Source organism: Malassezia restricta, chromosome III, assembly GCF_003290485.1.
Source record: "Malassezia restricta chromosome III, complete sequence".
Taxonomy (NCBI): domain Eukaryota; kingdom Fungi; phylum Basidiomycota; class Malasseziomycetes; order Malasseziales; family Malasseziaceae; genus Malassezia; species Malassezia restricta.
In genome coordinates, this window is record NC_040195.1 from 606869 (window position 1) to 630201 (window position 23333).

The window sequence follows — 23333 nt, forward strand, 5'->3', positions numbered from 1 at the left end:
CCTACAGTCGGTGGAGATGGACGCGGAGGACAAGGCTATGGACGGGCCGGCCGTCTTCGACGCGCTCGATGCACTCATCTAGGATTTCGTGTGGGCCATACATGCCGTCCCAGTGGTCGAGGAGCGCACGCAGCTCGCCGCGCTGGATCCGCTTGTCGATAGGCGGCGAAGTGTATTCGCGCAGATACGGCTCGCCACGGCGCGGAATACGTGGGTCGGGATCGTGCGCAAAATGGCTCACAACAATGAGACCGCGTGGCGCGACGATGCTCGGGAGCGTCACGAGGCATGCACGCGGCCAGAACCGGATGAGCCACACCACGTCGTACTCCGCACGTGGTAAGCTCGACGCGGCCCAAGCGTCCAGCGGCAGCGGCGTACAGGCCTTGGGTGCTTGGACGTCACGCACGCAGCCGTCGTCCAGCAGATCGGCTGCCTGTATCGCATCGCATACGGCGGTGCTGGACGTGGGAGGGAGGAGGGCGTAGTCAGCTAGGAGCTGTGCGGCGCGCTCGAGAGCCGCACGCCATCGGTCCACACACGTTGCGTACCAGCGGCGCGTGGATGTGCGCTGGGCCAGCACCAGCGCAAAGGTCACGTCGCGTCCTGCGCCGCACCCGAGATCCAGCAGCGTGACGGGATCTGAGCCTCGTGACTCGATCAGCTGATGCACGACGCGGCTCACGACAGGCGCAGGCGTGAATAGCAGGTGGGGTATATCGGGCGTCGGCGGCTCGATCCATGCGTCGATCGACGCGGCGAGTCGAATCAGATCCGCCAGCGACGCATACGCCAGCGGATGTAGCGCCGTCAGAGCGTGTGCATCGCCGACGCCAATGACGCCGACAATGTGCCACCGCTCCTTGGGCACAAACGCCGAGCACACCTGCTCCGCCTCGTGGGCATGGCACACCACGAGAAAGGGGACGTGGCGTGGTGGCAGCGTGCTAAATCGCGTGCGCAGCGCCTCCAAGCCCTCGATGCACACGGCGTGTCGGATGTGGCCGGCATCAAAGTGCGCACGCGAGCGCAAGTCCAAGCACAGCTTGTCCGGCGTGGCCAGAAACCGCACCCACACATCGGCCAGCGGCCTCGGCGCCATGCTAGAGGTGGAGGTATGAAGCCTACCAACAACCCACGGGGGTACCACAGGGGAGCATTATCGGAGCGTGGTCGAGTGCCGCGGCGTAGAGCGTAGGCGGCCGCTGCCGCGTGCACCACGCAGCGGAGTACCGACCTTGGATGGTGTGTCGTGGCTGGGCCGCTTGGCATGGCCACGTACGCGCTGACGCACAGACGGCGAGATGATGCGCATGCTGTTCTCGGGCTCGTCGTCGTCGTCGTCATCGCGCTCCGAGCTCGACTGGAATGACGACGTGATGCCGCTCGACCGCTTGGGCGAGCGACGCACACTGCTGCGAAGGATGTGGGGCGAGTCCGTAAGGCCGAACATGCTCAGATCGCCACCGCCCAGGAAGCCGTGGCCCGACACATCGCCGATGCCGCCGCGAAGGAGGCCGTTGATCGTCGGGGTGAAGCCCATGGGCATGCGTCCGAATGGCGTGCCGCCCGCGCCCATCGGCGTCATATTCGACGCCGCGTACATGGACCCAAACGTGGCGCCACCGCCCCGGCTGGCCGACTGCGGCGCCAGGCCCAAACTCTGCGTCAAATTGAGATGCTGCGGACTCGAGAACTGGTCGCCACCAGCTCGAGGTGCACGGAACGAGCGCACCGAGGGGCTCAAGGGTGCATCAAAGTGGCTCTGGCGCGGAGCATGCAGTGTCGAGCGCGGCGACGGCTCCATACGCGAAAAGGGGGTGCGTTTCGTGAGCGAGGGCGGAGGAAAGGGCATGAGCCGCCGCACCGAGTCAGGCGCAGGCCGCGCCTCGGAGGGACTCGCAAAGAGACCACGGGGATGCGTAAAAGCGTTGCGCATGGGTGTAGACTGCAGCGGCGACGGCATGAACAGCTTCGTGCCATCCAGCGTGCTGGGAGACTTGGCCTCGGCCACGCGCGGCGGCATCGGGACATTGGTATCGAAGGGTGCGAGGGCGGTGCGCTGAGTCGTCGTCTTGCCGGGCGCCACCTCTTCGACCTTGACAGATGGCTCGCGTCCTTCCGAGTCGGGCTCGCTCGGCGTCGGCGTGCCGGACGCGTTCGTCGCGACCTCCGACTTGGACAGCGCCACGCTATTCGATCGACTGGCTGACGCGGAACGCCGCTCCTGCTCGCGTTTCTTGCGCGCCCAGCGACGCTTGCTTTCCAGCATGCGCTCACGGCGCTCGGCAGCATTGCGCGGCCGATTCACGTCCCGGTCCCAGCGCGTCCGGCGCGGCTGGACACTCAGGGGGATCGCGTGCTTGTCCTGCAAGTGGCGCCGCCAAATGCTGCGTGCATGCTTGCCGACATACCGCTTTTCGCAGTGCGGACACACAAACACATTGGCATTCGGGCCGCCATCCGCCTCCATTTGCGCCTGCCGCGACAGCGCCAGCAGATCCTCCATGTTGGCGGTCGCCGCGGGCGTGGGCGCCAACGTGCCCCATGTCTCGGACAGGGCATCGGTGCGTGCTTCCAGCACAGACGGCGGCGGCGCCGTCCCCGGGCCTGGCATCGAGGCCGTGTACTGCGACGCCATCGTAGCAGCGGTGGCAGGCGGGACTTGCATGAGCATCGGCATGGACTGCGCATCGACGTAGGGATAGGCGCCGCCCGCGGCGCCGAAGGACAGCAGGGGATAGCCGCTGGGTGCGGCACCGGACGAGCGGGCCAGAGCGGCGGGATCAGGATGCATAGGAAGAGCGAAAGGCGCAGCTACTGCGTGAGGAGGATACATGGCGTGAGGGGGAGGCATCGGGGGCATCATCGATGAGGCAGGAGGGGGGAACAAGTCCGATGGTGCGGCGCTGCGGTACATCATGTATCGAGACGGCGACTGGCCGTGCGCCGTGCGTTCCATAGGCATGCCCATGTCCCAGTAGGGTGACGGGAGCGGTGCGCTGCTGGGAGGCGCACTGCCGTTCGCTGCGCTCGCATCCGTGCCATGACCCGTGCTGCCGACCGCCGCAGCTCCATGGGCGCCGCCGGCGTGACTGCTGCTGCCCGCGGGGGGCATCGAGGCGGGAGCCCAAACCCACGCGGGCATATCACGACTTGCATGCTGGGATGGCTCTACCGAACCCACGGAGAGCATCAAGGGGGCTGCGCAATCGTTGGAAATCAAGCCACGCAATGCACGAGAGCTTTGGTTCCGCGCGCAACAACAACAACAAACAACAACACTTCTTTCGCGATTATCACGTGACTATAAACAAGCGAAGCCGGCGGCGGCCATGCACGCCAGCGCCGACAGGGCGCCCAGCATGGCGGGCGCTGCGGGCGCAGAGGGTCGCGACGCGCCATTGCACGCATGGCATGTCCATTCTGTGGTCAGCCAAGAGCGCACGTACCTGAGAGGGGGGTATATTTCATGGGAAAGTACATGGAAAACTCAGCCATGTTGTTGGGCTGGAACTCGCCGCCTTTGGCGAGACCGCCCGGTCCTTTTTCGTCGTAGATCATCAGTCGATACTTGTCCACCACCAAGTCAGGGTCGCCATTCTTCTGCGCATCGATATGGTAGCCGTACGGATACCATGTGACCGAGGTGGCATCGCCGGGGATGCCTTGGGGTGAGGGCGCAATCGGGTACGTGTTGCCGTTCTTCGAGCAGGAAGCGACCACGTACAGACGCGTCGGTGTAGCCTTGAGGGATGTGAAATTCCATCCGAACGTGATGGTCTCGTGAGGCGCAATCTTGTAGTAGGACGCCTGCGCTGTTTGTGCCGGCTCGGTGATCGTCAGACCGCCCGCCGGCAGCTTATCTTCATCGCCACGCACCGCCAGCGTGCGTGTGGGTGCAGGCGTGGCAGCGCACACGACGCCTACGAGCGCCGCTATCACACACGCCCCGTGCTTCATCCCAGCGAGCGAGGTCAACGTTGGACCACGTGGCACGTAGGAGGCCTGGCGCGGCCGTGGCGCGGTCGCCGTGGCATTCGCACCTGATTCGCTCCAGACCCCGTAGATGTCCCCTGTGTTTTGGTAAGCACAGGCGTGGCCGTGGAACGGCCGTGCTGCGCCGCCCGCAGGCGACGCTTTGCACGCACGTCGTCGGTCAGGAGAGACATTGCGGTCGTCCGCGAGCGGCGCAGCATAGTCGTTCGCTTCTGAAAGAGAGGCCTTGTCCCCACTACCGACGCCCTTCCTTAGAGACCCGCACATGGTCATCTTTGGAAAAAAGCGATCTGAGAAGGATCGCGCACCGAAGCATGCCGCGTCGGGCGATGTCAGTGCGGACACGACAGATCCGCATCAGATCCAAGCTACTACGATGCCCCTAGGTATGCGGCCACCAACGCGGCCCGGTGGCTTTGTTACGCGCATGGTATCCAACTCACGCAGCCACGAACCTCATGAGGAAGACGTGTCCTCTTCCCACATCGCGAGCGATGCGGCCCCACGGCCCATGGTGCCGCCACCTGCCGCGCCTTCTGCCGCGCCGCCTCCCACGCAGCCGCCGCCGCGCTTGCCTGCATCGTCGCCACCTGGCGCACCGGATGGCAGCGGCGTGATGCTGCGTCCATCGACAGAGGAGCCACGCCCGCCCATCGACGCGCCCAGCGGCTCGCTGCCGGTGCCGATGCGAGCGCCGCCAGCGGCGCCCACGCCGTCGACACCGGAGCGCGCGCGCCAGCCGAATGTGGTGTATCCATGGGGCAAAAAGTATGTGACCATGAACCCACCCCGGTTCCTCGATGAATCGCGGCGCCCGCCGCCGGGCGTACTGAGTCCGCCGCCGTTCCCGCGCTACGGCCACGCGACGAACCAGGCGACGGGCGCGAATCAGGAAGTGTACATCTTTGGTGGTCTCGTGCGGGACAGTGTGAAGAACGATATGTATATTATGCGTGTGGAACCTGTGCAAATCCAGCGCTCGAGCGGCATCAAGATGGACATTGCGCTGCAAGCCACGCTCATCCAGACCTCGGGCCACGCACCGCTCCCACGCGTGGGCCATGCAGCTGTACTTGTATCGAACGTATTTATTTTGTGGGGTGGCGATACCAAGATCCATGCCGAGGACCGGCAGGACGACGCGTTGTACCTGCTGAATCTCAACAACCGCGAATGGACGCGCGTGGCGGCGCCGGGTGTGCAGGGCACGCCAGGGCCGGTGGGCCGCTACGGCCACACGCTGTCGATGATGGGCTCGAACCTCGTGGTGTTTGGTGGCCAGCTGGACGACCAGTACTTCAACGAGCTGTGGCGCTTTGACCTCAATACGCTCAAAGACACACCCGTGTGGGAGCTCGTGCAGCCACCGACGGGCGGTCCGCCGCGACGCGCGGGGCACTCGGCGGTCGTGTACAAGGACCGGCTGTACATCTTTGGCGGCACGGACGGCCAGTTCCACTACAATGACACGTGGTGCTGGGACTTTGCCACGATGACGTGGTCCGAGCTCAAGTGTGTCGGCTACATTCCCATGCCGCGGGAGGGCCACTCGGCATGTATGATCGACGACATTATGTACATCTTTGGTGGTCGTGGGGCCGACGGCAAGGATCTCGGCGACCTCGCGAGCTTCAAGATCTCCAGTCACCGCTGGTTCATGTTTGCCCATATGGGCCCCGCGCCCTTTGGCCGCTCTGGCCATACTATGGTCAGTGTACAGAACCGCATTCTCGTCGTCGGTGGTGAGGCATTCTCAGGCGACGCACAGGACGAGCCGACAGGCCTACACGTGCTGGACACGTCGAAAATCAAGTACCCTGTCAAGACAGAGCGATCCGGCAGCAGCGCGCCCAAGCCCAGTGACGAGCATGGCGCGCCCCCTGCGACGCCCGGCTCCACCGTGGTGCCTGCGCCGCCGACGCCGTCGACGCCTGGTCAGGCTCCGCTCGCCGAACGATCGGGGCCGGTGTCCGAGCCCGTGCCTGTGCCGGAGCCGTTGCCGCCCACGGCGCCCATGACGCAAGGCACGCCGCTCTCGGCCTCGTCGCAGTACTCGCCACCCGCTACAGCGCCATCCGTTGCGCCTGTGCCGGCGGGTGCCGCGACCGTGCCTTCTCCCCGCCCACCTCGTCCTGCCTCGCCCGTCCAGGCGCCCGAGGCCCCGCTCTTGTCGAGTCCTGATGCAGCGGCCGTGGCGGCGACTGCCACGGCGACCACGCCCGTGGTCCCGCCAGGCAGCACGCCGCTCCAGTCTGATCCGGCCGACACGCCGCAGGCGCACTTTCCCGTGCATCCGCGGCAGCTGTTCCGTGAGGACGATGCTTCGAGTGGATCGTCGAGTCGAGAGATGTGGCTTGCTACGACGCTCGCGCTGGCTGTCAAGCAGGGCTTTGTGCCGCCTGCGCGTGTGCCGGGCGCGGACGAGGCGCTGGACGTCGAGCGACTCGATACGGGGACCGAGCACTCGGCGAAGGAGGCGCTCGTCAAGTCGGTCATGTCGCTCAAGCTGCAGGTGACAGGTCTGCGCGCCGACCTGCAGCGGCAGCTCCAGCATGAGGAAGAGCGCGTGGCTGTGCAGGAGCGTGCGCGAGTCGCGGCGCTGCAGGAAGCGGCGTTTTACCGTGCGAAGCTCTCGGCGCATGAGCTGCATGACACGGACGAGCGAGCGCGACTTGATCGTCAGCGGATCTTCCAGCTAGAGAAGCTCGTGGGCCATGTCAAGGCCGAGCATGGCGAGCTGGAGCGCAAGGTGTCGATGCTGACGGATCAGACCAAGCTGGAGGCGAGGCTCCGGCAGCTCGCCGAGGATCGACTCGCCGAGACGACGCGGCGCGCGCTCTCCGCCGAAGAGTCGCAGCTCAAGGTGTATGAAGAGTACTCGGCGCTGCAAAAGCACATGTACGAGACGGAGGCATCGCTACGGGACCATGCGGCACAGATCTCGACGCTGACGTCGCGCTTCGCCGCCCAGCAAGTCGAGCGCGATGCGCTCGACGAGCGTCTCGGGACGGCGACACGTACGATCGACACGAACCGCTCGATGCTCACGCAGTTCCAAGAGGCGCTCACGGCGGCGCACACGCGTCTCTCCGACTATGAGCGGCAGCACGGCGAGCAGCAGCGGCAGAACGAGACACAGAACCAGCTCGTGCTGCAACTGCGGGCCGAGCTGCAGGCCAAGGCGGCCGAGCTGGATATGAAGAGCGAGCAGCTGGAGCACCACGTGGCCAGTGTCGCCGAGCTCGAGAGCATGGTGCAGTCGCTGCAGCACGAGGCGCAAAAGCACCGCGAAGCGGCGACGGGTGGCTTGGCGCAGCTGCTGTCGATGCATGCGCCGCACGATGCCTCGTCCGGCGCGGACGCGACGCGCGACACGACGGCGTCGCACCACTCGCACATGCAGGCGCTGCAGGACGAGACACAGGCGCTGCGGCAGCTGCACGAAGAGTCGCGTGCCTCGCTGTCGGCGATGGCCACGACCCTGCAGCAGGCGACGGAACGCAGCACGCAGCTGCAGCGCACGAACAACCAGCTCTTCTCCGAGATGTCGGCGCAGCGCAAGCAGCTGTCGGCTGCCCTGCATGAGCTGTCGACGCTGCGCGACAGGGCGCAGGTATCGCTGTCCGAGGACGAGCAGCACAAGCGCGACATGGAAGCGGCGCACATCCGCAACGAGGCGCTGCGGCAGCTGCTGCACGAGCACAGGATCGATGTGCCTGACGACGACACCCTGGCACGTCCCGAGTTTATGCAGAGCCGCAAGGTGCTGGAGCTGCAGCGCGAGTTGGAGGTGCACAAGCGCACAGCGGAACTGAATGCACTCGATCTGCAACGTGCGCAGGAGCAGCTGCACCACATGAGCCAGGAGTGGGAGGTGCGGCGTCTCCAGGGCGCCTCGTCGCGGCAGGAGCTCGAGACGCTGCGGCTGCGTGCCGAGCAGGCCGAGCGGCAGCTGATCGAGGCGACCGAGGCGCACGATCAGCGCACGTCACAGCTGGAGAACGACTATCTGACGGCCGTGCAGTTTGTGCGCAACACGGAAAACATGCTGCGGCGGCTCAAGGACGAACACAACAAGCTGCGCCACGACAACGCCGAACTGCGCGTGCTTGCCGCCGGGCAGAGCCCTCATGCGCCCTTGTCAAGTACACGCACGTTTCGTAGTCCCTAATGCTATGTGGCAAAGCACCGCGGATCCATAGACTGAGCGCGCGTTAGTCGGGCATACGTACACATTTGGCGAGACGCGCTACGAGCGCACTCAGCTGCAGGAAAGTCGCCACGCCCTCGAGCGTGCGCATGTGCGTCCAGCCAATCTCACGGATATACTCGAGCTGGCGCGCCTCAGGGAGCGTGTCCATCGTGCGGACGACGCGGAAGAGCGTCGTGATGATATCGAGACTCGCGTACCCCAGCGACCACAGGTGCTCGAGCTTGTCGAGCGCCGCATCGACATCGCCTGCCTGGCACCGCTCGAGCAGTTCGCGCACGACCAGCGGATGCGGCTGGTCACACACGGTAAACACATGGTCCGGGCTCACAAAGCCCAGACCCATCCACGTCGACTGCAGATTGTTCACGGCCTGCCGCATATCTCCCTCAGACGTGAATACAATCGCTGCGAGGCCTTCGTCTGAGTACTGCACCTTCTCCGCCTCGCAGATCTCGACGAGGCGCCGGAGCAGCTCCTCGTCACTCACGCGTCCAAACCGCAGAATCGCACACCGACTCTGAATCGGCTCGATAATCTTGTTCGACTGGTTACATGCAAAACAGAAGCGCGTCGTTTGCGCATAAATCTCCATCGTTCGGCGCAGGGCCTGCTGCGCACCGGGCGTCATGCTGTCCGCCTCGTCCAGCACAATGATCTTGTGCCGCCCCGGCGGCAGCGACACCTTTTTCTGCGCAAATGCCTTGATTTTGTTGCGCACGACGTCAATGCCGCGGTCGTCTGACGCGTTCAGCTCGAGAACAGCCTCCTTGTACGCATCGCCCAGGAGCGCATGCGCAAGGCAATGCACGCTCGTCGTTTTTCCAATGCCCGGCATGCCAGACACGAGGAGGTGCGGGCAGTTGCCATGCTCCTCAATCGCTTGGAGCCGCTCGATCGTCGCCGCATTGCCGACCACGTCGCGCAGGTACCGCGGTCGGTACTTCTCGACCCACGGCAACTCGTACCCCGCCGACGTCGACATGGCTCGTGGCTCGCTCAGCGCGTCGTCGGACGCTGCGCCTCTAGGCACAAGCACGTGATGTCACTATCCAGACGCGCGTCGTACGCGCGCTCTATACAAGACATGCTCCATGTACAGCCATCCGGTGCCGACCAGGCCCACGGCGATGCCCAGGCACACGCCGACGCCCAGCACCACGTATAGCTCGTACACGGTCCGGGCGTGCGTGGCCAGCGCGCGGTACGGCCACAGAAACACGACCGTGACAAACGCCTCCCAAAGACACACGATCGGGGCCCATACGAACCGCACGATCGCCCCACTCGTGGCCACGCAGTGCCACACGGCGGCCGCCAGGTACCCACGCGGGCGGGCGTCCGACACATCGCTCACGGGGGGCGGCAGCACGCGTGCCTCAGACGGAGACACATGCCACGGAGGAATAGAACGGATCCGGAACGTAGGCGCATGGTCCGTATGCGCTGCGACGACACACAGCATGCCCTGAGCCAGGCACAGCACGATCGGCAGGCACAGCGGGACGCGTGGCATGGTCGGTCTCGACCATGTGGAGGTGAGTAGGGAAAACGCGGCGCGCACCTCCGCTGACCTGTATGCCTTCTCCCTACGTGGTGGATCATGACGCCTTACCAGCGTATGCGCAGCAAACCCCTTTGATTCGGAGTGGGTACCGCCGTCCAGGCGATATGCATGTCAAGGACGACAGCGAGCGTCCGTACATACACGACTCGTGGTACAAGTGCTGGAAGAGCGTGTGGCTGTACTGGCACAATGAAACCATCAACATCCACACTCACATGTGGGGCGCGGTGTTCGCTATCGCGCTGTTAGCCCTGCAGCTCGCTGACCTGCACCACTGGCTACCAGGCGGACCGTGGTCACTGCTGTCGCTCGACACGCTGCCGCCACCGACGATCCTCGAGCCATACCCGCACCTCGGCCTGGCGATCCATGGCCGCCCCGAGCGTATGCAGCCCAGTCGCAGTGACTTGACGGCTCTCTCGATCTTTCTGCTCGCGGCCATGACGTGCCTCGGATGCAGCGCGACGTACCACACGGTCGTGTGTCGCTCGAACCCTGTGGCGCAAAAGTTCAATCGCCTCGACTACGTCGGCATTGTGGTCCTGATTGTCGGCAGTAATGTGCCTGCGCTGCACTTTGGATTCCACTGTCACCCGCACCTGCGCACCATCTATGTGACGCTCGCCCTAGCCTGGGGCGTGTTGGCTATGTATGTCGTGACGCAGCCACAGTACACGGTGCCCAAGTACAAGCCGCTGCGTGCCGGCATCTTTATCGCGCTGGGCCTCAGTGCCGTTCTGCCCGTAGTCCATGGACTATGGATTGCAGGCGACTGGCACTTTGTGTCACAGGTCCTGGGCGCTCGTCACATCATGTACAGCGGGGCCGTGTACATTGCGGGCGCCTTGATTTACGTGGCGCACATACCCGAGCGGTGGTCGCCGTACACGTTTGACATCATCGGTGCCTCACACCAAATCTTCCACGTGTGCGTCCTGATCGGCGCATGGCTGCACTGGCTCGGCGTGCGCCAGGCGTATACGTTTTGGCACGCACTAGAGACAACGGCGGCAGGCGCCTTTGGACAAGAAGCGGTGTGTGCCGCAGTCCATGCGGCGATCGCTACGGGGCAAGGCGCTCAATAGTCCACGAGCTGGCATCAGACAGCGGCAGCGTCGTGTTCGGATCGCGTGAGTAGCGATAGCGATCATGTAGGCGGTTGGTCCGACCGACCCAAAATTCGATTTCGTCCGGGATCACCATATAGCCGCCCCAATGCTCGGGCACAGGGACGTGCGCATCCTCGGACGCCGGCATGCCAAGCTTGCGTTCGCTCGCGGCGACGCACGCGTCAAGAGCCTCGCGAGACGACAGCACCTGGCTCTGAGGACTGGCCCATGCTCCGATACGGCTGCCTAGCGGGCGCGTATCGAAGTAGGCCTGCGACGCTGAGCGCGACACGCGCTCAGCACGGCCAAGCACACGCACGGCGCGATGCAATGGCGGCCAGTAAAAGGAAAGGGAGCACCACGGATTGGCGGCCAACTCGTCGCCTTTGCGCGACGCATAATTGGAGTAGAAGTAGAAGCCGCGCTCGTCAGCGCCCTTGAGCAGGACCGTACGTGCACTCGGGCGCGGCGCATGCACGCGCCAATGGGCCTTGTCAATGGTCGACGAAGCTTGCGCGGGGCTCGGCGCATCGGGCAGCGCCGTCGTCGACAGCGTCATGGCCTCCGGCTCGGGCACGCCAGCATCGATCGCATCCCTGAACCACTGATGGAACAGGGGCATCGGCGTCGGCAGCAGTGCCGACTCAGGCATGCCGTTGGTTACGTACTGGTGATGGGTGGTGACGCGCGTGCTGTCCGACGTAGCCGACATGGAATATAAAGACAAGCGCTATCGGAACATGCGGAGATAGGCCAAGAGCAAGGCACCCGCACCCGTAGCCACACCCACGAGGTACTGCAGCACATTGAACTTGGCGCTCTGGATACTTGTGCGCACGCCCGCAATCTCCGACTCAATGCGCGTATCGACCTCCTTGATTTTGAGGGCGTGGACCGAGGACTCGTCACGGATGCGGCCTGGTGTGAATCGGTCATACGTACCTTTCTCAAGATTCAGGTCCAGACGCACGCCAGCCATCGTGCGCGCAATCTCCTCACGTAGCCGCTGCTTGATCTTTTCCGTGTCTGCCATGAGCCGCTCATTCTCCGACTTCATCAGCACAAAGTCACTGCGCTCCAGCAACTGAATCTCGGACTTGAGCTTCGCAAAGTCGACCTGGCTCGTCAGCAGCGAGTCACACGCACCTTTTGTGTATAGCTATGCTTTTCCGCTTCATTGCGCCGCACAAGACTTTGAGCGAAATTTTCAATGCTCTCGTTGATCACATCTGTCAGCGCTGTCACGAGTACATCCGCTTGTTGCCGCGTAATGCCAGCGTGCTCGAGCCTCTGTACAAACGCATTGGAGTCAAAGTGCGCACCGCGCCGCAACAACAGGGGCGCGGGCTTTCCCAGGGGCACACTCACCCGCGGCACAGCCGACCACAGCCGCATGTCGTCGTTCGCGATCCACGTGGTGTGTGGGGCACAGAGCAGGGCGATATGATCAAATGGAGGTGTGTATGTAACTATTTATACGGAGGCAGGGAAGGAGGGTATCATGGCACATTGGAGGCATCGGGGAGTATGCGTTGTGGCTCCAGCTGGTGGCGGCACACCTCAATGTTATTTTTCAGCGAGCGGATATGTACGCGCGGATCAGACACGATCACAAGGAGGCAAGTCGTCGACGTGAGGGCATCCATGCACGCTAAGAACGTGGGGGTACGTAGCTCAAACGACTGGAGCTGATTTTGCGTCTCGACGCATGACATCTTGAACTGCTTGACCAACTCGCTCACACGCTCAAAGCGGTCGTCATACACAGTCATTTCATCCGCATTGGCTGGCTTGTCTTGCGCAGGAAGCATGGATAGAGACAAGCCCGAGAGCAGCGTCTCAGGTGCATCGGGACCGTCGCCATACCGGACAATGTAGCTCGTGCTCCCGTGCTGCTGAGACTGCCGCTGATCATGAATCGACGGGCTATAGTGCGACATGACGAGGAACGTAGCCTTTTCGAAAAGTACCACCTCGGACGCCGAGCACATATCAGCTAGCTCCGACAAGTGCGTCTCAAAATATTGTACATCGGGCACGATCGTGTGCACGATATTTGACCAAGCCTTGTATAGCGTAGCATCCCAGATACTAGTGGCATAGCAGCGCAAGTGAATGGAGCGATCACGGTGCGATGGAGACGATGCCGCTTCTTTGAGCACTTCGCGGGCCTTTTTACGCAAGTCGGCTACGCGGCTCATATACAGACTTTTGCGACGTTCCGGCTGAATCAGGTCCATTTTGTGTAGCAGGCAGAAGATTTCTGCATCGGGTGTGTGGGTCTGGAGGGCCGAAAGGCAGTCGCGAAAGTAGCGCAGGTCTGTCTCCCACTCGCTCGTGTCACCACCGCCTTCATCGTCCGTACTGACCACGTCGACCACGTATACCAAGGCACACACCGAACTGAACACCTGATTCCTTTGTGCGTTCATATAGCTGTCCATATACGATGTTTGACCACCGCAATCCCACAAGTTGAGCACAAGATTCCCCGGGAATCGCACATGAGAATGTTCGACGTCAATGGTACTGCCAAGGCGTTTGGTGTCTTCAGATCGATAAGACGAGAAGATAAAAGACCGCATAGAAGTCTTGCCCGTTCCGGACTTTCCCATCAAAAGGATCTGTGTGTGAGTGGCCTGAAAGACATACCTTGCGCTTCGTTGAGTTCGGCATGCAGCTACAAGGTCGAGCGGAGGAAAAAAACGATGGCACGGCGACCGTCTGGGTATGTGGAGATCACGTGGCATGGGCTCAGCAGCTCACCGCCGGCGTCGCCGGCCACCACGTGTAGGTGGGGCAGGGGGGCAAGGTGCAGGGGTCAAAGCGCTGATGAGCTGTGTCCATTCTGAATCAGAAATCGTGACGTAGTCTTCTTGGATGCCTACATCTTCTTGCCAGCATAATGGAATCCGTTGAAGAAGAAGAACACGTATTTCGGCGCATGTAGCTGCACACTTGTTCCCAAACTCATGGCACGGATCGTGGCGACGGCCTTTGGCTGTTATGCGCACGCCTAGGTACGCGCCCATTTCGTCCTGCCAGACCGATGGTTTGTACCCGCGCATCTTCAAGTCGCATTCTATCGCTGAAGCAATCGCACGTGGCATAGTGTCCCACAGCGACGTCAAAAGCGCGCGATATGATGGCGATAGAAAGTAGAGTGCGTGCAAGCGCTCATGAGCCAGGGAGATTTCGGTGTGAGTGGCTGTGGCAGAAATGAGATAGGTGCAGGGCGTTGTGGACAAGAGTGTGCCATCCTCGTCTAATACACCATGTTCCTTGAGGCGATGCAGTACGTCTCGCTCTTGCTCGGAACAGTGAGCATACCAAAATGGCTTTTCGTTGTCTGATTCTTCACATGGCACGCATGTGCGCATGGCAAGAAGCCAAGCTGCCACCGAGGCCAGAGGCAGATTAAAGGCCTGGTATCCCTTGCATACACGCTCTCGTCGCGCTTCGTCCCACGACAGGTACCGCCCCGCATGTTTTTCCGACTCATAAAATGTCTCTACACGAGCGAGCGCCTCGTACTGCGACACCACATCGCGAAAGACGAACGTGAGAATGGGCCCCTGGGTCAAAGCCACAAACGTCGTCGACATAAGTGGAGTGCCCAGCCCCTGGTCAGGCCGGCCGACAGGCAGGAGTGAAGGCGGTACGTGCGGGCCCAATAGAATCTCTCCTGAACCACGATGGACGCTACCGACATCCGTGCTTTGGCAGACGATGCCGTCGAAAAACTATCGCACACAAAGAATGAAGCAGATGACTTGCTTTCCAAGAAGGTCAGCGAGGCGAATGAGTCATTCGCTCCCAAGGCAGTCGTGAACGAAAGTGACAGGCTTGACGGAACCCTGTCCAGCAAGCCTGTGGGTGTTGTGCCGTCGCCTTCGAATATGCCCACGCATGCGATCAACTCGTCTTCGACGGGTCTTGACCATCGTGCAGATGCATTGCGCGAGGAAGTGCCAGGCTTGAACCTACCATCGAAGCCGGTGCAGACCGAGCCAGCGCTTGCGCCCGGCGGCAAGGTGCGCCTGACCAACTCGCCGGCCATTAAGAATGCGCCGCTGCCCGCCGAGGGCAATGGTAGCTTTAGCAATGTGCACCTTGCTCTGCTGATCCTGTTGGGCCCAGCTGTGCTGCTGCGTTTGCTTCCGTTTGTGAAGGCGCGTTGGTTTGGATGGACGTCGTACTTGTTCCTGGTTGCTTTGCTAGGTGTTCCGATCGCTATTGCATACTGGACTGTTGCAAGTATGTGTGGTCCGCGCGTCAACGAAAAGGTCTCGCTGCCGAACCGCCCAATCGAGGACTACCTTGACATCCAAGATCCCGTGCTCCGCCAAAAGTACTCGGGCTTCACCAAGATTCCAATGCAGATCTTTTGGGAAGCATACTTTGACGGCAAAATTGAAGTCAAGGGCGAGCTACTTGACGTGCTTGAGTACCGCTGGGACTGGGCTGCGATGCACTTTACGCCGGAGCTTTTCCGCTATGTGCTGTTCAAGATGCTGCCCGATGTGTTGATGCACACCGAGCGCCAGGACGAGGAGCAGATTCGCGACAACTACGACCGAGGCAACGACTTCCATGAGTGGTTCTTGGGACCACTGATGGTCTACACGTCGGGTGTGATTTCGGATCCGGACCGCGAGGAGACGCTGGAGGAGCTGCAAGAGAACAAGATGGAGCTGGTGTGCTCGAAGCTCGCCCTCAAACCAACAGATCGTGTGCTGGACATTGGATGCGGCTGGGGCACGCTTGCTGCCTTTGCAGCCAAGAACTACGGCGCAGATGTGACGGGTGTGACGCTGGCCAAGGAGCAGGCTGCCTTTGGCAATGAGCGTTTGCAGAAAAATGGTATCACGCCGGACAAGGCGCGCATTCTGTGTGAGGACTACCGCGATATTCCCGTGCAGCCCGGCCACTACAATAAGATTGTGTCGTTGGAAATGGCCGAGCATGTCGGTATCCGCCACTATGCCAAGTTTCTGCGCAACGTGTACGACCTGCTCGACGACGACGGCGTCATGGTGTTCCAAGTAGCGGGTCTACGTCCACGCTGGCAGTACTGGGACCTGATTTGGGGTCTGTTTATGAACAAGTACATTTTCCCCGGCGCTGATGCCTCGTGCCCGCTCAACTGGGTTATTGGTCAGCTCGAGCGTGCCGGCTTTGAAGTGCGCTCGTGCGACGTCGCCGGCATCCATTACTCGGCCACCATTGACCGCTGGCTCAAGAACTGGAAGGCAAACGAGGCCAAGGTCAAGGCCAAGTACGGTGAGAGGCTTTATCGCATCTGGCACTTTTTCCTTGCCAGCTCCATTCTTATTGCACGTGAGGGCGGCTCAAGTGTCTTCCAGATTGTTGTGACCAAGAACCTCAACGCCACGCACCGCATCGAGGGCGTCGCCTCTCATGGCGGCATGTTGCCCCGCCCGAACCGTGGCAAGTGGTACCAGAGTGTGTTGTAGGCTACATACAGAGCTACGGGACTAGCTAGATATAAAGAAGGTGCAAGGTTAGTGGAAGCGGTACGACTGCTGTGTGGGACCAGATAGAATGCGCACACGCGAGTTGGGCGCAGCATAAGTTGGCGCCTTCGGCGCATGCAGCAGCGTCGCAGGTGTCTGTGGTACGGGCGGAATTTCGGCATCTCGCTGCGCTTTCTGCCGCAAGTTGGACAATGACCGGCTGAAACGCGCAGCAATGGGCGTGGCCGTGGCATCAATGCTCGAATCGGGTGGGGATAAGTCTTGTCGTCGAGAGGTATCGCCACGCACACGCGGCGTCGAGCCGATAGACGACGGACTCGAAAGGGGCGGCGTGTGACGGCTGAGCTCTGGCGAAATGTCGGTCGACCCCAAATCATTTAGCGTCAACGCTGCCGCCAGGTCGTCCGAGAGCTGCAGGGGCGCAAAGACACTCATGCCCTTTTGCGCACGTTGGTCGTGCGAGTCCATATGGCGCTGCGAATTGGGGCGCACTACCAGGTGAGAAGATGGCTTCGAGCCTGTGGATGGCAGTGGAATCTGCCACTCGCGGCGGTATTGAGACGTAGGCATCGCGGGGAAAGAATGTCCTGTGGGCACGGGCGCCGCATTGGCGTGGATCTTGACGTCATTATATTTCATGGCTGTTGCATCGCGCAGGTTGTCCATGGATCTGATGGCAGGAATAGGACGTGATGCGTCGCGTCGTAGGCTGGTAGCCTCGGTGAAAGGTTCGCCAAGGACAGTACGTGCCGTCGACTGTGGCGGTGGCACATCCACGATCGTGCTGCCGTTCGCATCCTTGGCAAGAGACTCTGTCAGCAAGGGTAGACGCTTGGTACGTGGATCAGCACCGGCGCATCCACTCCGGCAGCACACGCATGGACATGTTGTTACCTGCTGGTTCACGAGCTTGGGCTCGGCCGCAGCGGGCGAGGGAAAGTAGGTAAGGAGTGATTCGCCACGTAAACTGCGGATGCCTAAACGCGCACGGTTAAATTCAGATCGATTTTGAGGAAGTAGGGCAGGGTCAATCAGGCGACCGGTTGAGTCACGCATGAACTGCTCAGCTTCGGCGTACATGCTCCGAGGGTGCGCGACAGAGGCAATGCTCGAGCCCAGGCCCTGGCCAAGGTTTTCTAGTTCCCGAATGAGGTCTTCCTGGATCTGCTTCATGATTTGTGCGACGGTGAGCGTCGGCGGCAGGTACCGTGTGGGCGGCACGATGATATCGATCACAATATGATCATCCATCTCACTGACGGCTGTCTGGACATGTTCGGTCGGTACAAAGCTTACAGCACTGTAACCCGTAGTGATGGTCGCAGACGACTCCTTCCGCACAGTGGGCAAAGGCATCGACACGGTCGGAGCTGCCATATCGTTTGCCACCGGCGTCAGCGTAGTCGTTGGGTGTGGACGCTAGATGCGTGGGCGCAGGTCTACCGATTTTCTTACAGGCCCTGGAGGCACGCTTCGCTACGCGGTGGTTGGATGACCACCGATTCTATCACGTGATATGCCCGGGTCTGGCACGCGTAGGCATGTGCGAATCAGGACATGCGCCGCGCCAGCCCTGGTGAGGGACATCAAGTCAGGCTGTACGTAGGACCAGGTGGACACCACTGTCCGTGTCGACAATGTCGCTCATCTGGCCGACCTCGAGGCCAAAGGCAGCTTCCTCAAATGGACGCTGCATCTGACCGCGACCAAATGAGCCAAGATCGCCGCCCGAGCGCGCTGACGAGCAGTCACTGTATATGTAAGTAGAGCGATACGTACGAGAATTGCTCCGCCAATTGCGCAAAGGCTTGAACACTCGGCTGCGCGCCAAGCTGGTCCTGAAAGGCACGCAGCTGGGCTATCGCCTCGTCTTTGGAGCGCGTGATATTCGCCTCACGCCAGCTGCTGGGCCGACGGCTATCGCGGTGCTTGACCAGGAGATGGCTCGCACGCACCTGGGCAGGTTGATTTCCCTGTGATGCTTCGCCCAGCAAATGTCCGCCAGGAAGAGCGCGAGCTTGCTCCTCCGACACGCCCTCAGGGAGCTCCCACATGGAAGTATGTGTGCCTGCATTATAAAAGTAGGGCAACTTGCGCGAGTTGCTGAAGCGCACTTCCCAGCCGCTCGACATGATGCTGCAGGATTCACACCACGGCGGTGGCGGTCAGACTTTCCCTAGTGGAGTTTATGCAAGATGATGTAATATAGGCTTCTATGTCCACAAGCGCACTTGGCGGAAAGGGCCTAACAGGTAGGCGTTCACCCGCTGCAAGTGCGCTCGGCTCGGTGATGCATGCATCCATGAGGTCGTAAGCCACTGTAGGCGCCGTTGCGTATCGTCCTTGGACAATTGGCGCCGGTGTTGGGTAAGGCGAGCGTATGCATCATCACCCACTCCCAAAAAGTGCCGGTGCCTGTCAAACGAGGCAGCGAGAATCGCTACCACCATGGCTCCACTCAACTGGCCCCCGTCCGTGCAGCAAAGGAGAACGCCTCGGCCGTGTGCTTCCTTTCGCAGCACATCTGTGACTGTATCCACGACACGCGGAAGAGCCGCAGAAAACGCATTCAGCCCGCGCTTGGAAGCGTCGAGACCGAGGCCCAGGACATGGGGACTTGTATCTGGCTGAGCGCAGTGGATAATAAGTGCGTACGAGGCACGATCACGTTCAGAAAACATGTGCGTCGCTGGAAGTGCCTGGATAAAGATAGGAGTTCCTTCAATTTGGATGGCGGTATCATGACTCGACAACCAAGCCACCTGGCCAGCTTGTTCGCGCTCTGTCTTTACGATATCGCATACCAGTTGTATGCGTTCGTCTCTTTGCAGCTCGGGTGCCATCAACTGCCGCTTGTGTCGCCAAAACAGCCTGGGTGTAAGTCCATGCGCCCATGCTTCGTGATCATCGCCGGCGCCTTGGACGTACGATGCATGCATGGTACGAAATGAGGGAGGCGGCAAACTAGGTGAAACGCTGACCAGCACGACATGGTGCTGAACATCTGATGAAAGCGTGGGTATATGTGGTGCATGTACAAATACAGGGTGTAATGGCTTGGCGAGGCGTGGAACAGGCAGGTCGGACGCACAAAGCTTGTCTACCCACACGTCTAACCGCGCCTCGATCTGCGCCTGTTCACTTTGTGAGATTTGATCAAGGGGTACCTGTAGCGCTGGTATGAGTGCAGGTGTTGCATGTACACGATGTGATGCGCGATTTAGTACAGCGCACCAAATAGGCACAGTCTTTGAGAGAGCATCTGGGTATCGTTTGCCGCGGCGTGTCGAATCAATGATCAGGCAGCCTGTCAGTGCGGAATCTACGTCTGGCGACTGGATCACATGCACAAGATGCAAATTGGCGCGCTTCAGACTAAAGTCCCACTGATGCATGTGGCCATCTGTTGATTTAAAATACGCTGTAGATACCAGGTGCGCTGGGTCTGTATACCATGCGCCACATCGCAAATTAGCGACGAGTGGCAGCGGATAACAAGCGCCTCGTACGTCTTCGACATATTGCGCATCATGCGCGATGCTGGCCAGACGACTCCATACATCCTTGTTCTCACGCCGCAGCGCTTTATATGCCTCGCGCTCTTCTTGACGTGCCAAGTCCATATGGAGTGGAGGTAAAGGCCGCCCTGTATGCAGGAGGCGCAAGGGATGCAGCCATTTGCATGGCCTGGGGTCAGGCGATCACGGCCCAACGTATCCTCACCCGGAACCGGCTTGGTGGCGGCACGGGCGGTTGTGACAATGAGCCAGTCCATGGTCCACGTCGATAATACGACGATCGTGCTTCTGGTCACGCTCCTAGCACTCCTGCTATATGCGAGGTTCTGCAGGCAATATAACCAGCCAGTTTTGCATCCTTTGATTTTGCAGCGGCAGTCGGAGGCGTCAGCAGTGCGTATGCCAAACGAGTCGGCATCGTACCGCAATGTGAATGCGCCTCTTGGCCTTGACCTTGCTATGCGTCCGCAGCGCGATACACCTACGGTAGCAACCATGCTCGCGCGGGGCGTGGAAGCTGGCGTGCCGCAGGTAGTCCGCCGTGTTCTGGACGCCTCCATGAGTAACGAGGAAATCCGCTTGCAAGCCGCCGCGTTCATGAGTGCGGTACGCACGATACTGCACACTGATACACCTGTGATTGTTGTGTGTGGCTTTGTGAATTCGTCACACGCACTGACGGCGCTGCTTGCGCCGGCATTGATCGGTGGCGGCGCCCGTGTCTTGGTCTTGCCACCTGGCATGCCGCCGACCTCGCTGCCTGCGGACGTGGACGAGAAGGATCTTGCGATTGTGTGCCTGGATGCACCGCTTCTCCCCATCCTCGCTCATGCGCGTCTCATAATTGCGAATGAAAATTCAGACGTCAAGGGTGCTTCGTACATGACCTGGGACGATGTAATGGGTCATGCGACAGAAAACGAAGCACCGGCCTTACCGGATGTCTCGCGACTCACCAATGCCGAGTTGGACAGTCTCGGTGCCAATACATTCGCGACGTTTTGGGATGGCGAGCGTGCGTGGGTCTCTGTGTCAGAGACGTCGATGACGTCAGGTGTCACTTCATGGCTCAGTCAGTTCCCTGCCGATGCCATTCCACAGCGCGGCGACCTTGTGCTCACGGACCTAATGTATGCGCGCGCTGCTCCCGCTACCGTGTACGTGACGTTGCTACTCTCGGTGCTGTTCACTGGAACAGGCATCGCCATGGAGCCATCTACAGAGCTCATTCAGAATCTGCGTGTGCTGCATCCTACGCTGCTGTTTTTAAGCACATACGGCGCCCAGTGTGTCGAACAGAGTGTGTGGATGCCAAGCACCGCCTCACCCCTGTGGTCCCTGATGCGCCGCATGAACATGGACCTACTACGGAACGGCGTTCTGCCTAAAGACCGCCTGCTTGACAGGCTCGTCTGCAAAGGTGTGCGCCATCGTGTGGGCCTCGATCATGTTCGCGCAGCCATCATCACAGGCGACGGCTGTGCGGCCGAGCAGTCGCTGGTAGACTCGCTGCGCCTGTATCTGGGTGTGCCGGTAATGCATGCCTATGTCCCACGCCGCCTTGAGTCACAAGGTATGTCAAGCATGGTTACAGCGCCGGTTTGCACATCCAATATGTATGATCTACAAGTGTTTGCGCCGCAGCTCCTGCGGGACGACTCGGCTCGATGCCTGCCAGCCTCTGTCGGCCCACCGTCCGTCTCGCTTGAACTAAAGCTCGTACAAGACTCGCCAGCGGTCAAGGCACATGCTGAAGCCATCGAGCGTTTGCGTGCCGATGGCTGCGATGATCCCATCGGTGAGGTGTATGTGCGTGGATATACCGTATCGAAAACAGGGCACAACGACACCCGTATTTCACCATGGCACAACACAGGGGATGTGGCGCTAGTGCGCACGAACGGGACATTTGTGGTTGTGGCTCCGCGAGGCGCGAACGAGGCAGGCATGATGCCTAATACCATTACGAGCACCGACGCAAGCGACACACTCATTCGACAGCAGACGCCGCGCCGCGTCACGCGGACCACTGTGATGCTCACCCTCTTGTTATGCGTGAGCTGTGTCGATGCGCATGGCATGAAGCGCTCGCTGCATCCGCAGGACCAGCTGATGCGCCGCGGCGAGGACCACCATGTCAACACAACGATGATCGACCAGGCATTTAGCGGTATCATGTCGATGCAGCGGGCGTCTTGGGAGCAGGGCGTCCTTCAATCGGCAGTGACGGAATACTATTACCCACAGTGGAGCGTCTTTAAGAAGCCAGGCCATGAGCTGTATCCTAAGCCGAAGACGTTGTCCATCAAGGACCAGCCCATTGATCTGTTACGTTTGGCGATGTCAAGTATTGATGGCCAGGACAGTGCAGGCCGCCTTGCGAGTGTGATTACTGGTGACGAATCGACAGGCCGAGGCGCCTCGATGGACTCGGCGAGCTGTGGCGAAGGTGTGCTGGTGGGTGCGTGGATTCGTGAAGGTTTCCCCAATAACAAGCCAGGTGCCCGTGGTATGTTTGGCCATGCAGCGCAGAAGCAACTCGAGTACTTGCTGCATAATGTGACGCGGACGCCTAGTGGCGCCCTGAGCCAGCGTGCGGGATCCTCGGACCCTGAGCTGTGGTCCGACTCGGCGTACATGGGGCCGCCGTTCATCGCCTTCTACGGTCTCGTAACGAACAACCAGACACTTGTGCAAATGGCGTTTGATCAGTTGCGATTGCAGCACAAGGCATTGGCGCGCACAGAGGGCACAGGCAGGAATCTGTGGCACCATATTGTTAGGTTTCCTAATGCGAGGAACAAGAGTGACACGCAGCTGATTGATGCGCGAGTGTGGCTCACTGGCAATGGTTGGGCCGCCGCGGGTATGCTGCGTGTCGCAGCCATTATATCTCAGAGCCCGTGGACGGACAAGATGAAGGATCAGTATCATCAGCTGCTGGATTGGGCGGAGGACATAGTGTCGGCCACCTACTTTTTCGTTGATCGCGGCACGGGCCTCATGCGCAATGTGGTGGATAACCCCAAGACGTTCTATGATGGAAGTGGCTCAGCTTTAATGGCGTATGCCGCATTTCGGCTCGGCAGCATGGACGAGCAGCGCCGCGATCAGATTCAGTGGGCTGAAAATGCATACCAGACCTTGTCCAGGGCCCTAGACCCATTCAGTCAGTTTACGAATGGCATTCAGACCGTCAACGAGATGAGCTCCGGTGAGGTGGGTGTTACGTCGACCGAGAGCTTGGCCTTCCTTATACTAATGAGCGCCGCTCGTCGTGATTATTACCAGGGCAACACCACGGGCACAGGTGGCGCCGTTGACCCGCCAGCACCTGACTCGTCGGCTGCATCGGTTCACGTTCGCACCACGGTCGTAGCATGCACCCTGATCGCTGCCTGCATGTGGGTGATGGTCAGTAGTCTATAGCGT

General features: G+C 60.7%; 16 protein-coding genes across 16 annotated transcripts; 4 read left to right on the forward strand and 12 right to left on the reverse strand.

Moving 5' to 3' along the window:
• Nucleotide 1: 1 nt before the first annotated feature.
• MRET_1975 (uncharacterized protein) lies at nucleotides 2-1102 on the reverse strand (the record flags this gene model as incomplete). Its single annotated transcript, XM_027628602.1, has 1 exon — nucleotides 2-1102. The coding sequence occupies one exon, from the start codon at nucleotides 1100-1102 to the stop codon at nucleotides 2-4; it is 1101 nt and encodes a 366-aa protein (XP_027484453.1).
• A 57-nt stretch (nucleotides 1103-1159) lies between these two features.
• Nucleotides 1160-3196, reverse strand: MRET_1976 (uncharacterized protein; the record flags this gene model as incomplete). Its single annotated transcript, XM_027628603.1, has 1 exon — nucleotides 1160-3196. One exon carries the CDS (start codon nucleotides 3194-3196, stop codon nucleotides 1160-1162), a length of 2037 nt encoding a protein of 678 aa, XP_027484450.1.
• Nucleotides 3197-3307: 111 nt separating this feature from the next.
• Nucleotides 3308-3963, reverse strand: MRET_1977 (uncharacterized protein; the record flags this gene model as incomplete). Its single annotated transcript, XM_027628604.1, has 2 exons — nucleotides 3308-3426; nucleotides 3453-3963. The coding sequence occupies 2 exons, from the start codon at nucleotides 3961-3963 to the stop codon at nucleotides 3308-3310; spliced, it is 630 nt and encodes a 209-aa protein (XP_027484451.1).
• Nucleotides 3964-4264: 301 nt separating this feature from the next.
• Nucleotides 4265-8170, forward strand: MRET_1978 (cell polarity protein; the record flags this gene model as incomplete). The annotated part of the gene is made up of 1 exon (XM_027628605.1): nucleotides 4265-8170. One exon carries the CDS (start codon nucleotides 4265-4267, stop codon nucleotides 8168-8170), a length of 3906 nt encoding a protein of 1301 aa, XP_027484444.1.
• Nucleotides 8171-8172: 2 nt separating this feature from the next.
• MRET_1979 (replication factor C subunit 2/4) lies at nucleotides 8173-9194 on the reverse strand (the record flags this gene model as incomplete). Its single annotated transcript, XM_027628606.1, has 2 exons — nucleotides 8173-8202; nucleotides 8232-9194. 2 exons carry the CDS (start codon nucleotides 9192-9194, stop codon nucleotides 8173-8175), a joined length of 993 nt encoding a protein of 330 aa, XP_027484445.1.
• Nucleotides 9195-9257: 63 nt separating this feature from the next.
• Nucleotides 9258-9725, reverse strand: MRET_1980 (uncharacterized protein; the record flags this gene model as incomplete). The annotated part of the gene is made up of 1 exon (XM_027628607.1): nucleotides 9258-9725. One exon carries the CDS (start codon nucleotides 9723-9725, stop codon nucleotides 9258-9260), a length of 468 nt encoding a protein of 155 aa, XP_027484396.1.
• Nucleotides 9726-9787: 62 nt separating this feature from the next.
• MRET_1981 (adiponectin receptor) lies at nucleotides 9788-10861 on the forward strand (the record flags this gene model as incomplete). The annotated part of the gene is made up of 1 exon (XM_027628608.1): nucleotides 9788-10861. The coding sequence occupies one exon, from the start codon at nucleotides 9788-9790 to the stop codon at nucleotides 10859-10861; it is 1074 nt and encodes a 357-aa protein (XP_027484395.1).
• Nucleotides 10839-11597, reverse strand: MRET_1982 (pyridoxamine 5'-phosphate oxidase; the record flags this gene model as incomplete). The annotated part of the gene is made up of 1 exon (XM_027628609.1): nucleotides 10839-11597. The coding sequence occupies one exon, from the start codon at nucleotides 11595-11597 to the stop codon at nucleotides 10839-10841; it is 759 nt and encodes a 252-aa protein (XP_027484394.1).
• Nucleotides 11598-11615: 18 nt separating this feature from the next.
• Nucleotides 11616-12280, reverse strand: MRET_1983 (mitochondrial protein; the record flags this gene model as incomplete). Its single annotated transcript, XM_027628610.1, has 3 exons — nucleotides 11616-11803; nucleotides 11828-12002; nucleotides 12032-12280. The coding sequence occupies 3 exons, from the start codon at nucleotides 12278-12280 to the stop codon at nucleotides 11616-11618; spliced, it is 612 nt and encodes a 203-aa protein (XP_027484393.1).
• A 104-nt stretch (nucleotides 12281-12384) lies between these two features.
• On the reverse strand, nucleotides 12385-13561 carry MRET_1984 (Ras-related GTP-binding protein A/B; the record flags this gene model as incomplete). Its single annotated transcript, XM_027628611.1, has 2 exons — nucleotides 12385-13509; nucleotides 13538-13561. The coding sequence occupies 2 exons, from the start codon at nucleotides 13559-13561 to the stop codon at nucleotides 12385-12387; spliced, it is 1149 nt and encodes a 382-aa protein (XP_027484544.1).
• An 86-nt stretch (nucleotides 13562-13647) lies between these two features.
• Nucleotides 13648-14490, reverse strand: MRET_1985 (uncharacterized protein; the record flags this gene model as incomplete). The annotated part of the gene is made up of 1 exon (XM_027628612.1): nucleotides 13648-14490. One exon carries the CDS (start codon nucleotides 14488-14490, stop codon nucleotides 13648-13650), a length of 843 nt encoding a protein of 280 aa, XP_027484543.1.
• Nucleotides 14491-14580: 90 nt separating this feature from the next.
• MRET_1986 (sphingolipid C9-methyltransferase) lies at nucleotides 14581-16362 on the forward strand (the record flags this gene model as incomplete). The annotated part of the gene is made up of 1 exon (XM_027628613.1): nucleotides 14581-16362. One exon carries the CDS (start codon nucleotides 14581-14583, stop codon nucleotides 16360-16362), a length of 1782 nt encoding a protein of 593 aa, XP_027484398.1.
• Nucleotides 16363-16410: 48 nt separating this feature from the next.
• MRET_1987 (uncharacterized protein) lies at nucleotides 16411-17760 on the reverse strand (the record flags this gene model as incomplete). The annotated part of the gene is made up of 1 exon (XM_027628614.1): nucleotides 16411-17760. The coding sequence occupies one exon, from the start codon at nucleotides 17758-17760 to the stop codon at nucleotides 16411-16413; it is 1350 nt and encodes a 449-aa protein (XP_027484397.1).
• A 214-nt stretch (nucleotides 17761-17974) lies between these two features.
• Nucleotides 17975-18515, reverse strand: MRET_1988 (peptidyl-prolyl cis-trans isomerase NIMA-interacting 1; the record flags this gene model as incomplete). Its single annotated transcript, XM_027628615.1, has 2 exons — nucleotides 17975-18134; nucleotides 18163-18515. The coding sequence occupies 2 exons, from the start codon at nucleotides 18513-18515 to the stop codon at nucleotides 17975-17977; spliced, it is 513 nt and encodes a 170-aa protein (XP_027484548.1).
• Nucleotides 18516-18596: 81 nt separating this feature from the next.
• MRET_1989 (tRNA A64-2'-O-ribosylphosphate transferase) lies at nucleotides 18597-20006 on the reverse strand (the record flags this gene model as incomplete). Its single annotated transcript, XM_027628616.1, has 1 exon — nucleotides 18597-20006. The coding sequence occupies one exon, from the start codon at nucleotides 20004-20006 to the stop codon at nucleotides 18597-18599; it is 1410 nt and encodes a 469-aa protein (XP_027484566.1).
• A 138-nt stretch (nucleotides 20007-20144) lies between these two features.
• On the forward strand, nucleotides 20145-23330 carry MRET_1990 (glycosyl hydrolase family 88; the record flags this gene model as incomplete). Its single annotated transcript, XM_027628617.1, has 1 exon — nucleotides 20145-23330. One exon carries the CDS (start codon nucleotides 20145-20147, stop codon nucleotides 23328-23330), a length of 3186 nt encoding a protein of 1061 aa, XP_027484487.1.
• Between the last annotated feature and the right edge of the window lie 3 nt (nucleotides 23331-23333).